The sequence below is a fragment of the Dreissena polymorpha genome, chromosome 8 (assembly GCF_020536995.1).
Source record: "Dreissena polymorpha isolate Duluth1 chromosome 8, UMN_Dpol_1.0, whole genome shotgun sequence".
Lineage (NCBI taxonomy): Eukaryota > Metazoa > Mollusca > Bivalvia > Myida > Dreissenidae > Dreissena > Dreissena polymorpha.
In genome coordinates this window covers 48385025-48398589 of record NC_068362.1, presented here as the reverse complement: position 1 = coordinate 48398589, position 13565 = coordinate 48385025, and the positions used below count along the sequence as shown (strand labels likewise).

Below are 13565 nucleotides of genomic sequence, written 5' to 3'. Positions count from 1 at the left end.
ACTTTACGCACATGCATTATGCCCAGTTTTCTCAGAACACGACTCATCCGCAAATTACCACATATGGTTAATCATGTTAAATTGTCAGTTTAGCATACACACATGACACATAAATAATATAATTCATGTCATTACAACAGTATATCAGTTGTGTTTGTTGGTTTGCATACGCATTTCTTGCAGAAATGAAAAACATAAACAAGTATAAAGCATAAATAAACATTTTATTATTTGTGAAGCACTCTCTAAAAACATAAAAAATATAAATTACAGAGATTCATGATCATAAAAAGGCAGAAAATGACAGAAAGATACAGAAAACACGAGAATTTGGGAATACAAGGAAAATACAAGAATGAAAGAAAGGCATACATTTTAACACCACATAACAGAACGAACATAAATAAGTGACGTAACATAATATATGTGCAGATTTAAATGCAAAAATAAAAACGGCATAAACACGCAAGCAATAAAGATGGATTCAAAAGACATATCATTGCAAGCTATCACAGATAAGTCAAAGTTTAATGCGGCCTTGGACCAACAATTCACCGAGTTAAAAAGCTTCCGCGCTATGCCTTTGGTATTTCAAACACTAGTATCAAAACGATTTGGTCATTTCGGTAATGGGCAATAAGACTTTTTCCCGTCCTTCTAGAATCTCAGACTTGTTCGTGTACAACTCGGCCTCTCCCCAGCGGTCCAGGACTTGGACTTGCCCCGGAAGTGACGTAGGTCGTCCGCGTGGTCCTTGTGGAGCATGGGCTTGTACGCCTGCGGCTCACACTGACTCTGGAAATTCGAAAAAGAAGCGTATAAAGTAAAACGAAAAAAAAAGCATACAATATATTTTTTCTGAAACAAAAGAACTTAAAGTTGTGAAAATTCATGCGTTGACATTTATATTCTGATATCGGTTAATATCGGTTTCATATTGGAGGTCATCAATTCAATTGTTACTTGTATTTCGTGTCCCATGTGTCCCTTTAAGTATCATATTATGTAATGCTCAATTCGACAGATGCATTATTGTGGCGTGTGGACACCCGAACAGAAGGCGGCAATAAACATTTACAATAGTTTTATTGCCGGGAAGACATATGCTCTACTTACGACGTGCGTGAGAAAGAAGGCCTTGTAGCCGCCCTCGAGCAGGTAAACTTCCGGGAAATGAAGGTGAGGATACACGTCCGAGTTCATGTCGCGGTCCTCGCTTCGTAAATGGCGGTACCTGCAATTAGTGTAGAAATATTTCGTAAGAGCCATGTCACGAAGAATTTAAAATGATTTTGTTTCAAAATCATAATCGTTAAACTATATAGCGGTTGATGATTTTAAGTGTTTATCTATACGACAAATATATTCAAACTAATTACGTTTACTTTAAGTTGAATAAAAATTTATTTACTACGAGGAAAACTGTAATCTCGATTCTAGTAATTTCATACAAAAAAAAACCACCGTGTACAAAAACATCCCCTACATCTTAGGTCCCCTCTCTGATGAGAACTCGCAATGGAAGATCAGCACGTGACGCGTGGAAGACACGTGGTTCTGTGCTCTTGACACGAGGAAATCTCGAACCATCTCGCGAGTGTACAGATTTAATGCACCCTTAAATGACAAAATATATACTCAGTGTAAAATAATAATAATAATAATAATAATAATAATAATAATAATAATAATAATAATAATAATAATAATGATAATAATAAAAACTGTAAATTGAGAGATCGTACCAATTCTTAAAACTCAAATCTGATGGTGTAAGCTACCTGAATGTGTCCGCCCTCGAACTCGTAGGGGTAACGGCAGTCAATAACTGTGACGTCATCAATCTCGGCATCATAGCAACCGAGCAACACTGCGGACATCTAAAAAACCGGTGCAGATTGAGTAATTTGGATGCAACTCGATCGTTTCAGATGGGGCGGGATATATTTTGAGCCAAAGTAGGTGAAATTTACCCCGACTTCCCGGGTATTCGAAAAATATATAATCTTGCGAGAAACCCCAGAGCGCGGTGGACGATGAGAACTTAATGTGCACTGTGGTTATCTGTGGCTCATCTGATGAATAATATCGATGCCTAAAGATAACGGAGCAATACCGTATTATTTTAATGAAGAGATACATCTCGATGATATATATCATCTAATATATAGAGTATCCAACGCTTAAGGTGGTTCACTTAACCAACTCACATAATCTTTGCATCTCAAATCAGTAATTATGGGTTGTTGATACTATCCGCAGATAACACGCATTTATTGGAAATAAATGAAAATGCATCTCAGGTTAATATAGAAACGTTATCGAAATCTGCTAGCCAAAGCTATCGGACGCCACTGGTTGCAATTCCTCCCAAAGTGTTGATGCTGCATTGATAACATTTAGCAGAGCTCTAGATGTGATTTCATCTCAACTGCTGGATAAGATCCTTACCGTATCTGGAGAGATGGCCTTTAGATCCTCGTGCTTCCCGACCACCGTCGGCAGAATGTAAGGTCTCGAGCCGTCGGCGATCAAGTCGGCGTCGGTAGACAGCTGTTGGACCATGGCATTGATGCAGTCATCCTTCTGGGAAAGGGCGGGTGAACTCGACTGAAACAATGAATAAGCATTAACTGTTTGCAATACTCGTTCAACACGTCTTGGATTTGTCTATGCTACAGACACCTGCTAAGGGGTATTCACAATATTTCCCTATGTAATTACATGTACATGTATTTTAAAATATTGTTAAATTAAGATATGGAAGAGTCTTTTAAACAATCTTTCTTCTTTTCCAGCATTATTTGTAATTACAAAATATTTAATCGGCTACTCAAAATAAACGCAATATACGTTTACGCGTGTTTGAAAAACAGCAAACATACCTTCAAACAAATGTTATTTATAGCGATTTCCGCCTCACGTAGGCGCTTGGTTGCTGGTGAGTCGTCTGCATCTTTCATCTGCTCTGCCAGACGCTTGCCCGAAAAAAGGCTCCTTTTGACATCAAATGACAAAAAGCGGCCGAGGGGTTTGCGACATACCTGAAAAAGCAAATATAAAATTTACACACGTCATTTATGTCGTGGTCGGTTGTTTTGCTGAACATCTTAAGAATGTTGGATGATACATCATCGTTATGCCAGCTGATCCTAAACACTCTCACAATACCTGAAACCTACCTCTGTAAAGGAGCCGTTCAGACCGGAAGCGGTACAGGGGGTATCCGAGGTTGACTGGGCGCTGTCACTGAGTGACCAATGACCTCCCTTAAGTGGCGGTGTGATGATGGAGTCAATGTCGTCTGCCGGCGAGGTCTTGGCGGGGGTGAAACGAAGCATCTCGGAAAGCTAGAAATATTGTAAGATATATTTTGCGTTAATAAAATAAAATCAGAATATAGAGGATTCTGCATGCGACAGTTTTTGTTCACATATAAATGCGTCAATCATTTTTTTATAAGGATGTGTGTAAATTTATATTATATCAACTTATTATTAGAACAACTCACACATCATACATTATAATGTCATAAATAATTTATCAAACTTCATAAGACATTGCAAAAACTGTACTTTATTGGTTATCGCGAATAAACCAGTCTCTGTAATATATCAATGAAATTTCGATTCTAAGAAATGTGACCAATGTCTACATAGTAAATATACACACAAAATGTAACCGCTTTCTTTAAATAACTTGATTTTGCATGTATTGTTGTTATACACTCAATAAATATATATAATATTCAACGTAAATATTAAATGGAAAATAACTTACTGTTTTTGCCTGTCTGCTCCCACTACACACTTCGGTTCTGTAATAGACAAAAACATAACATGACCTCTCCTTTTATGTCAGAGAGATATTTATGCAAATTAACGTGCATCACTCGAGCGTGGATCTCGTTTTGTCGCCGTCATTAGGGGACAATAAAGATAAGGATCGTACAATATGCTTTGGCATAAGCGCCGCGGGTAAATTGGGGTGCTGAACCATATTTTTATGTCATCAATCACCAGGCGGTCACGTGACCAATATAGAAACGCCTTTTATTTGTGCCATTACGCTTAAAAATACGAGAACAACTCGATTTGATACAATTTATTGTAACAAATGAGCGATTTTATTTATTTTATTTGCCCTATACTCACGTTAGAAAGTCCATTCAACGGAAAGAAAATCAAATTGTGTACGGACGTAAACACGATACGCTTTATTCCTTAAAGCCAAGCACACCGTGTTACATTGATATTTCCTGACACCTTTGAAAGAATATCAAGACAGATACAGTACTTCGTCTGCGACTGATAAAAGATGCTACCATGTATTTATAAAGTAAATGCTCTAGATAGTCCAACATGCGATAATGCGTGTATATTCAATATTGTACTTGAATGATGTAACGCTATCGTATTGCTTTTTTCTTTTTTGGTTTTGAGTAATTCTGCTCAATATGAGCTCCAGTTTGATCCTATATTCTGTGGCTTAAATACGAGTGTCCGCTGTTTTTACAACTGCCTAATCGTGAATGGACGACCCGCGAAAAGACGCCGTGGGTTTTCATAAAGAATTGTCAATCTGATAAAAGGAGGCTTCGATCATTGTGCGACCTTTTCCCTTGTATATGCTTCGTTCAAAACTGTTACAAATATGTGTTTAACGACAAAAAGCCACTTCCGCATCACCTATCATTTACCAAATACTTTCGCACGCGCATTAAAACGGTGTTATAATTATAATATAACTACTAGTATTTTATTGCGCTCCAATATATCACTTAAAAATGGAATTTGCATTCTATTGACTATTAAATCGCAAATGTGTCATAACCACTATCGCATGTGTTATTATGCACCGTAAGTGAATCATTTTACTGAAATTTTTAATTTCACTGATTGTTTATATATGTAATCAATGCGAAATTTAAGTATTGTCGTTTCAAAAATGATCAATTATACTTTTTTAACTAGACTATTTGTAAATGTTTTATAAATTGAACTCTTTAAAAATACAACAAACAAACAAACAAATATTTTATTTAAGTCTCAATCACATTGCATGTTCATACTACAATTTACACATACAATATAACACAATGACATGAATGTAACCAGTCATAAATGACTTATTAGAGACTGTCCATTTTTAAAGACTTTATATTTAACATGACTACAACATTTATAAAAAACCAAGTTTTCATTATAATTAAAAACATTTTTTCCATTAAAACATACTAAAAGATATTCTAACTTAGACTCTGTGTGTACATATATACAGTCAAAGTATGATTATGTCCTAGAGTATAAAAATTGTTTGCGTTCATATAAAATCTTAAAGCAGGTTTTGGCAGCAACATGCGTTATTATCATTTTTAAAAGTCGCAAGTATTTTTTCATCATCTGACAAATTTTCATAACTGACACTTGGCATATTATTAATTACAGAAATAAGTTCTGTTCTACACTCATTGTACAATGGGCAATGATTTAGTACGTGCTTTTCATCATCTACAACATTCTGGCAATAAAGACAACATCTATTTTCTAGTGCTAAATTCTCATATCTTCCCGTCTCAACTCGTAATGGTGCAACACCGCATCTAAATTTTGTAAATTCTGAACGGTATTTAAAAGGTACATTCATTTTCAAATAATTCTCTGTACAAAAATCTGATTTAAAAATTCTGTAAGTTCTCAGCTTGTTTCCACTATTTCCTCTGATAGATGTATGTCTATCTAACAATGCTTTCTATTTCAACTTTTCAACATAAAACAATTTATCTTCAATGTAGTTAATTACAAGTTTAGAGTTGCCACTAGCAACATTCAACAATTCAATAAATTAATATTTTGAAGACACTTTTTCAATCTGTATACAGTATAACTATAAATACAGCGGAAAACATTCTTACTTATTGAGTACAGTCCTTTTAACGCCAGATAAAAAATAACCTGTACTTAAAACTTGGTTAGAAATTATCCATGATAAGGTATTTATGCTCCAAGTTGTAAAATGAAACAACATATTGTAATAATACTTGTACAATTTAAAGAAGTATATCAAGAAATAAGCCTTTGTGTTTCAATAAGAGCAAACAATAACAGGTTTTACGTTATTCTTTTGTTTACATAGAAATAGTCGTGATCGTTTTGCATAAATAATGACTTCCGAGCAATGCTAAGTAACAGGCGAAAGAACCTGTGGCAAATCTAAAATTATGTTTTTATTGCACATCAATTTCCAATAGCGGTTCAGTGCTAGAGGCACCGTTACCGGCCCCTAATTGCTTTGTTAAGGGGCTGCTAGCATTGATTGACGTTATCAGGCTTCCGTCAACTTGTACACTGTCAAAAATCGTGTAAATTGTCAAGAATGACAGGTTATCAGATAGCGTTTCAATTTTCCGTTTAGCATTTCTATATTAAGACAAACTGTCCGGGGCATATACCAGTGGCACTAATAAAATTGAAATGGCAATATAAAAAACGTTCAATTTGAATGCAATTAAATAAAAAAAATCACAGCCATCCTATTATAATATATTTTGAGTACTTTAATGACGTTTAATATTGTTTCAATCTTGCCAGTACTTAACCATAATTAAAGTTCATAATAAGAATTTAATATATTTGATTGATCATATTGAAATGGACCCCATGATCTCTTTTCGAAGATGCTTAATTTCATAATTTGAAATATATCTACCTAATTTTACGAAAAACGAGGACAAAATACGATGTATGGGTACATGCACGCGCATATCTTGCTGTGAATATAACAGAACAGATCAAATAACCAACATTGAATTGAATTAATCTTTGCCCTGGCGCATGCGCTTACTTTGAACACGTGCATTACGATGGTTTGCTTCTTGCATACAATAGCGCAACAAATACTTATCGGAGGTGACATACTTGATATTGTACATGGTTATTGCACGTAATTGCACGTGCATCGTAATCATAATCGGTCGCTTCCGTAATAATATCTCACATTTTCGTACAAAAACATTGACAATAATTATTAAGATTGGTAAAAATATAACCAGATACATGCAAACATATTTAACGATACTGTGTAAATATGATAAACGTGCTTTTTTCTAGATACACATAATGAAAAAAACATGTTGCGACGAAACGCAAAATATATAATATTTATGGATCGTTGACGAGCAGATGTCGCTACATGTATACATTATACCAGATACCATGTACCACACACTCGAGATATATAACTGTCTATCTATCTTCGGATACTGTTGAACTTCCCTTTCGGGTATTATTTACAGATCGCGCTGTCATTTCAAGAAAAAGATTTATACATTATTGTACAATAAAAGTATTGACAGTGAGACTTCAAAGAAAGAAAGTAAAACTGAAACAAAGTTTGAAAGTGTTAGTATATGTAAAGACAATATATTACTTACATCATCTTGTTGGAAACACGTCTATTTAATCCAGTCCAATATAACACACACCGATAATAATCAATTCTAAATACTAGATGTTATGATGTTTACACGAAGAAACCTGCTAAACAATAATTAGTATTCTCACGGCAAACGTTACATATAAGACAGACGAAGACAACTTTGGAAGCTACTTGAGAATGAAGGTGGATTAATCTAATCCGCGATACGGACAGCAATTTGAAATGTGTTCAACATGAAGCAATTTACAGTTTGTACCGTTTATGAACCCGCAACAAAAGGCGTAATCAAATAATTGGTTCAAATGACCGTTAGAACCGAATAGCGGTCTGCTTTTGAAATTGAATCATCAAACATGCATTTACGTGTAATTAAACAGTTAATGAAGTAATCAAGCACGTGCGAGATAAAGACGTTGGGGCCTGCGACAAACACAGACGGACACCACAGAGAGCCCTCGAGCAGGCGCCGATGTGGATTCATGACAGTTTGTTTGTTACACAAATCAATATCAGCAGCAGATGCCGAAGTAGCAGTAACAGCAGAACCTATGAACTTATATAGTACAACTATAACAACAACATTAAAACAGGCATGAAATCATTTCCCTTGTCACCACCACAGTCATGATAGAAGTGATGTTCATCATTATAGTGTTAATTATACTAATATTCATCGGCATTATTATAATCGTCATTATAGTTATCATTTTAGTCATCATTATGGCCATCATAATTGTGATAAACATTTGCTTGGTCATCGACATAGTAAGCGTCATATACATCATCATATTTATTATCATTTTCATGTATTACGTTCTTTAGCTGTGTCATCAGAAGATTTATCACTGCAGTCATCAAAATAGTCGACATTATTTTCGACATTATAGTGATAAACGACGTCATCTGCGACGTCATCTACGACGTCATCTGCGACGTCATCTACGGCGTCATTTACGGCGTCATCTGCGACGTCATCTACGACGTCATCTACGACGTTATCTACGACGTCATCTACGGCGTCATATGCGACGTCATCAAAATCGCCATCCTTACAGCCCAACTCATATCCATCATAAAAGCAATCAATCTTGTAATAATCATCATACCCATTCTCATAGTCAACATTATAGTCAGTTTTATGATCGCATGTTAACCTGCATGTCTACCTGCTTCATAATCGGCATATATAGATGCTTAATCGTCATCAACAGCTTCATCATTGTGTTATTCAGATTCTTATATTACTTTCATTCTAACAATTAATTTCTTGCATGAGACTATTTGGATCGAGCAGAAAGCTGAGTTAAAACAAATATGTTATCTTAAGCATATCGCCGATTTTTTTGATTTTTTTGGCCCCTTAACGTGTTACGGGCACCCGTGCGCATGTAACTCGTCCGCCTTTCGTATGTATATCACGCAACAAAATAGAACCGAAGTCCCGAGGGTAAACAACCCCATTAGTCAGTCAGAACATTGATATTTCAGCGGTTAGAGGCGATCTTAACGTCTTCTTCTTCAAAGCTACTAACTGACATCTGATATGCTCAAGGTTTACAATGTATTTTAAACACGTCACGATACATATTTTTTCATATATAAAATCAAGCATAGACGAAAACTAGTTAAAATGTCTTAATTTGTACGCGTTCTGCTCAGTTCAAATATACTTCACTGCCACATGTACTAATACAATGAAATGAATCTAAGTATTTTTTTAACTATTAAGTTCTTATAATTATCTATGTTAACGTGTATGTTATGATAAAAACATATTAATTAATGCATGGTTAAGAAAGGTTGCAACTCATGAGCTCTATCTCGGGGTTCAATAAACGCTTTGAGACTTTAGAACAGAACAGAAGAGAACAGACAGTTTTATTTAGACTTATACATATATACATAGTCTTTTGTACATACAATTATATATAAAGCAACAATAAAACAGTTTTCCTGAATTCCTTTTTTGTAAATAATCCACAATATCATTGAATAAAACCCAAAATAAAAGACACTTTAGATTATTCATATTGCATTCCATAAAATAATGACGCATTTATGGATTTAAGTGAGGAGGTTGACCCGACATTTTATTTACCTTAAACGTTAAGAGGAGAATATCATATCTTAAATGTATCTAATTATTTCCTGCCGTGTACGGTATTAAATACAATATATTATGTGCATATGAATACTATCAAAGTACTAAATGCGTTGCCGCGTTTAAAACGAAGAAGTCTTATGAAACATTAATTTCGATAGGATAAACGCTTATCCATTTAAAGCGACAACGAATGCCGGACAATGGTTCTCTTGAACACACCCATCCCGTCTAATTTAAGTAAGGCGAACATATGCCGTCCCGTTTTCTAACCCGGACACTGACCCTCCCATATTGTCCCATATGATAGGTCATACAAAATCATGGTGAAACATGTGTCCTCAACGTTTTTTTTTTGTAATAATTAAATTAATCCGGATGCAGCTTATGCGTGAGTCACATTTGCTTTGATTTGACTTTATCAAATGAATCAATACACATGCATATAAACCTTTTTTGCATATAACTCAATTTACAACAGATTTGTATGTAACCCCGGAAATTTTACGGTTGATTAATTCTCGCTGTATACATGTCTGTATAGCAATGCGGTGAAAATAGTACATTTAACTTATATCAAATAATTACATACGAATACCAATTGCATAAACACTGAACGTTTTAGTTGTCGGTGTAGTTCATACACATGCAGTGATGTCCAACAAAGCAATGGGATGATGAAATAATAGTATGCTTTTCGTACATATAACAGGACTTTCATAATTTGATTCTTCATCTGTAAATATATCTGTTACGCACTCACTGGAGACTTGATTCTTCATCTGTAAATATATCTGTTACGCACTCACTGGAGACTTGATTCTTCATCTGTAAATATATCTGTTACGCACTGACTGGAGACTTGATTCTTCATCTGTAAATAAATCTGTTACGCACTGACTGGAGACTTGATTCTTCATCTGTAAATATATCTGTTACGCACTGACTGGAGACTTGTTCATAGTACATGCATTTGCCTTACAGATTTATTCATCAGATCAGTGCAAGCTGATGACATATGCGAAATCATATGTGTCTTGTCCTGAGAAAACTGGGCATAATGCATGTGCGTAAAGTGTCGTTCCAGATTAGCCTGTGCAGTCCGCACAGGCTAATCAGGGACGACACTTCCCGCCTAAACTTGATTTTCGGTAAGGAGGGACTTCATTGAAACTTAAAATACCATAAAAGCGGAAAGTGTCTTCCCTGAGGACGACACTTTACGCACATGCATGAAGCCCATTTTTCACAGAACAGGGCACATATCTGCTGCTGACAATGGGATTTCAGTATCTGTTGCTGCTATTGATTTGTGCAAAAAAAAGCATGTCACACCTCAAGGCAGCTCTGTTGTTTGTCGCAGGAACGAACGTCTTAATTACTTCATTTAATTCATAATTGCACTTAAATGCATGTTTGATGGTTCCATTTTCAAAGCAGACCGCTCTCTTCGTTTAAAGGACATTTGAACCAAATATTTGATTACGTCTTTTGTTGCGGTTTCATAAAAAGAACAAACTGCAAATTGCATTAGTTGAATAAATTTCAAATTGACGCCCGTATATTAAAGAAGGATATTCCAACGCGAAGTGTCTAGTTTCAATATATTTTATATTATGTATTTTATTATAGTAATAGCTTTATTATTTTCAGGAATGGGTCTTTTTATGACTCATTGTTCCTAAATGATAAAATCTCAGCGTCCGTAACACAACTGCGGGTATATTAATTGAATTATTAATAAGGACAAAGTAAAACTTTCAATAAAAGATGTCTCAATAATGATATATGGTTTTCGCAGGTGATTATACGAACGATAAGAAGCACCCTTTTCAATGACAATTTACACGATTTTTGACAGTAAACAAGTTAACGGAAGCCTGATAACGTCCATCATTGCTGGTGGCCCTTTAAAAAGCAATTAGGGGTCAGTAGCAGAGCCCCTAGCACTGAAACATTATGGGAAATTAGAGTGCAATAAAAACATGTCACGTTGCGTCTTTATTTACGACTAATAAACTATTAACTGTCAATTAGGGATTTTGCCACAGGTTCTAGCACCTCATATATAACAGTGCTCTGAAATCATTATTTATTCAAACTTTCACAAAAATACATTTAGTCATTTTGTCACGATAGAAAATAACGTTCTTATTGCATGTTTATCTGGATATTATATTGTACACGGTAGGAGACTTATTTATTTGATTTCTACTTTTTGCCTTTATGGAAAATAGCTTAATTGTTTCTATCAAGAGCTAGAGCTGATAGATTCAGACCATTTTATTTAAATTCTCAGTTTATTTTCTAGAAAAGAACAGTTTCAATTTATGTCGTGGGCATTGTAAATCACATCAATTTTTACATACGTTAATAATTACCATCAAGTTCGGAACATATGCGAGTATATGAATTGCATTATGAAATTATTCACATTGAACTGAACTTCTTAATTTAGTTAAAGGAAATTAATTCGTAGTAATCGACGGAGATTTGCATTTAATGCATAAATTATCATTTTTGGCCATTTTAAAGTAGTTGATCATAACAGTCTAAAGATCGGGTTTTATCAAATGTAACTTTAAAAAATATATATTCATAATTGTCGGTTTAATTTGATATGGAATTTTTATCCTATCAATTGCAAAAACAATCATAATTCATAGCGATTATTTTTAGAACTTATTGAGAATAATTTTGGAGTTACCGGTAATTCAATAAAAAAAGCATTTAAAAACTGTAAAAATAAAAGGTAATTGATATTAAAATAGATCACTTTTATATAGTTTTTAAGGAATTGGTTTTCTATAAAAGTTGGATTTATACGCGGAAATGGTGTGTTAAATACTGCGGACTTTAAGTAAGTAAATGCGGAAATGGCTTTTTGTTGTTAAATATATATTTGTAACAGTTTTGAACGAAGCAGGTACACAGAAATCAGTCGAACAATGTGCAATGCTTCTTACCATTAGATTGACAATTTCTTGTGAAAACGCGCGGCCCCATTCCGCAGGCCCTCCATTCACGATAACGCGGTTATAAAAACAGCGGACACTCGTATTAAAGCCACAGAATATAGGATAAAACTAGGGCTCATACTGAGCAGAATTACTCAAAACGCAAAAAGAAACAAGTCTGCGATTACGTTACGTCAGATCATCTATAGAACACGTACGTGCGCCCGTTATCACGTATATGTTGTATCTTAAGCGTTCGCGTTATTTATACAAGAAGCATCTTTTATCTGTCTCAGACGAACAAGTTTGTTAACACATGGTTTTATATTATATGCATGGAACAAATATTGCATTTTGTTAAGTGTGTTTGAACAGGGAAGGACTATCGTGTTTTCAGAAGATGGATGTATGCAATTCGTATGTATATGTACATAGACCTATCTAATTTCTCTAAATTTTCTGAAGTGGGTGATATAGTTAAATGGGCGCTGTCGGAAGAAAGGTTTAAATTACGAGCGCTCATTTGTTCAATATAAATAGTTGTAATACAACTGTCTTAATTTAGTTGCAGATGGTGAAGTAATTATATAAACGTCCTGTATCACACGTCTTTATAACACGTTCTATTATAGGAGAAATGTACACATTCTCAACGGCTTAGATTAGAACCCAGGAAATATTAAGGTGCAAATCTTCTCTTCTCATGTAAGGGAAACATATGCCTTACGTGACTTCACTAGTAAAAGACGACCTCTTAATATGGCCCAGCGTCATAATTACCCTGCGGCTCCTTTGGTCGTGCATCTTACGCGATCATTATCTATTGTGTCCACTAATGAGTTTGACAAACTGAGATCTTTGATCGAGAGATGCGCGCTCTAATTAGCACAATTAGTCAACGTGAGATATCGGCTGTACATCTTCATATTCTTTATTTCAGACCCGCACTTTCTACTTGTCGTACCGGACCTAAAACAGTGAGTTTGATATTACTTTACATAATTTAAAATTATCATTATAAAATAATAAACAATAATACCGTTTAAATAAATTAATGTTATAGTATTAAA

The 13565-nt window shown here is 34.7% G+C and overlaps 1 protein-coding gene across 1 annotated transcript; it reads right to left on the bottom strand.

Moving 5' to 3' along the window:
* Nucleotides 1-310: 310 nt before the first annotated feature.
* LOC127842035 (M-phase inducer phosphatase 1-like) lies at nt 311-7547 on the bottom strand. Its single transcript, XM_052371352.1, has 9 exons — nt 7433-7547; nt 3781-3817; nt 3183-3350; nt 2886-3044; nt 2452-2610; nt 1782-1880; nt 1487-1617; nt 1117-1234; nt 311-795 (listed from the first exon to the last, which is right to left on the bottom strand). Exons 1-9 carry the CDS (start codon nt 7435-7437, stop codon nt 658-660), a joined length of 1014 nt encoding a protein of 337 aa, XP_052227312.1. The 5' UTR covers nt 7438-7547; the 3' UTR covers nt 311-657.
* Between the last annotated feature and the right edge of the window lie 6018 nt (nt 7548-13565).

Excerpts from the sequence above, each read along its gene's own strand:
- LOC127842035 (XM_052371352.1), bottom strand. Across the intron at positions 3,351-3,780 it reads GGAGCAGACAGGCAAAAACA|CTTTCCGAGATGCTTCGTTT; the intron begins GTAAGTTATTTT and ends CAATATTTCTAG. Across the intron at positions 796-1,116 it reads CCTTCTTTCTCACGCACGTC|AGTCAGTGTGAGCCGCAGGC; the intron begins GTAAGTAGAGCA and ends TCGAATTTCCAG.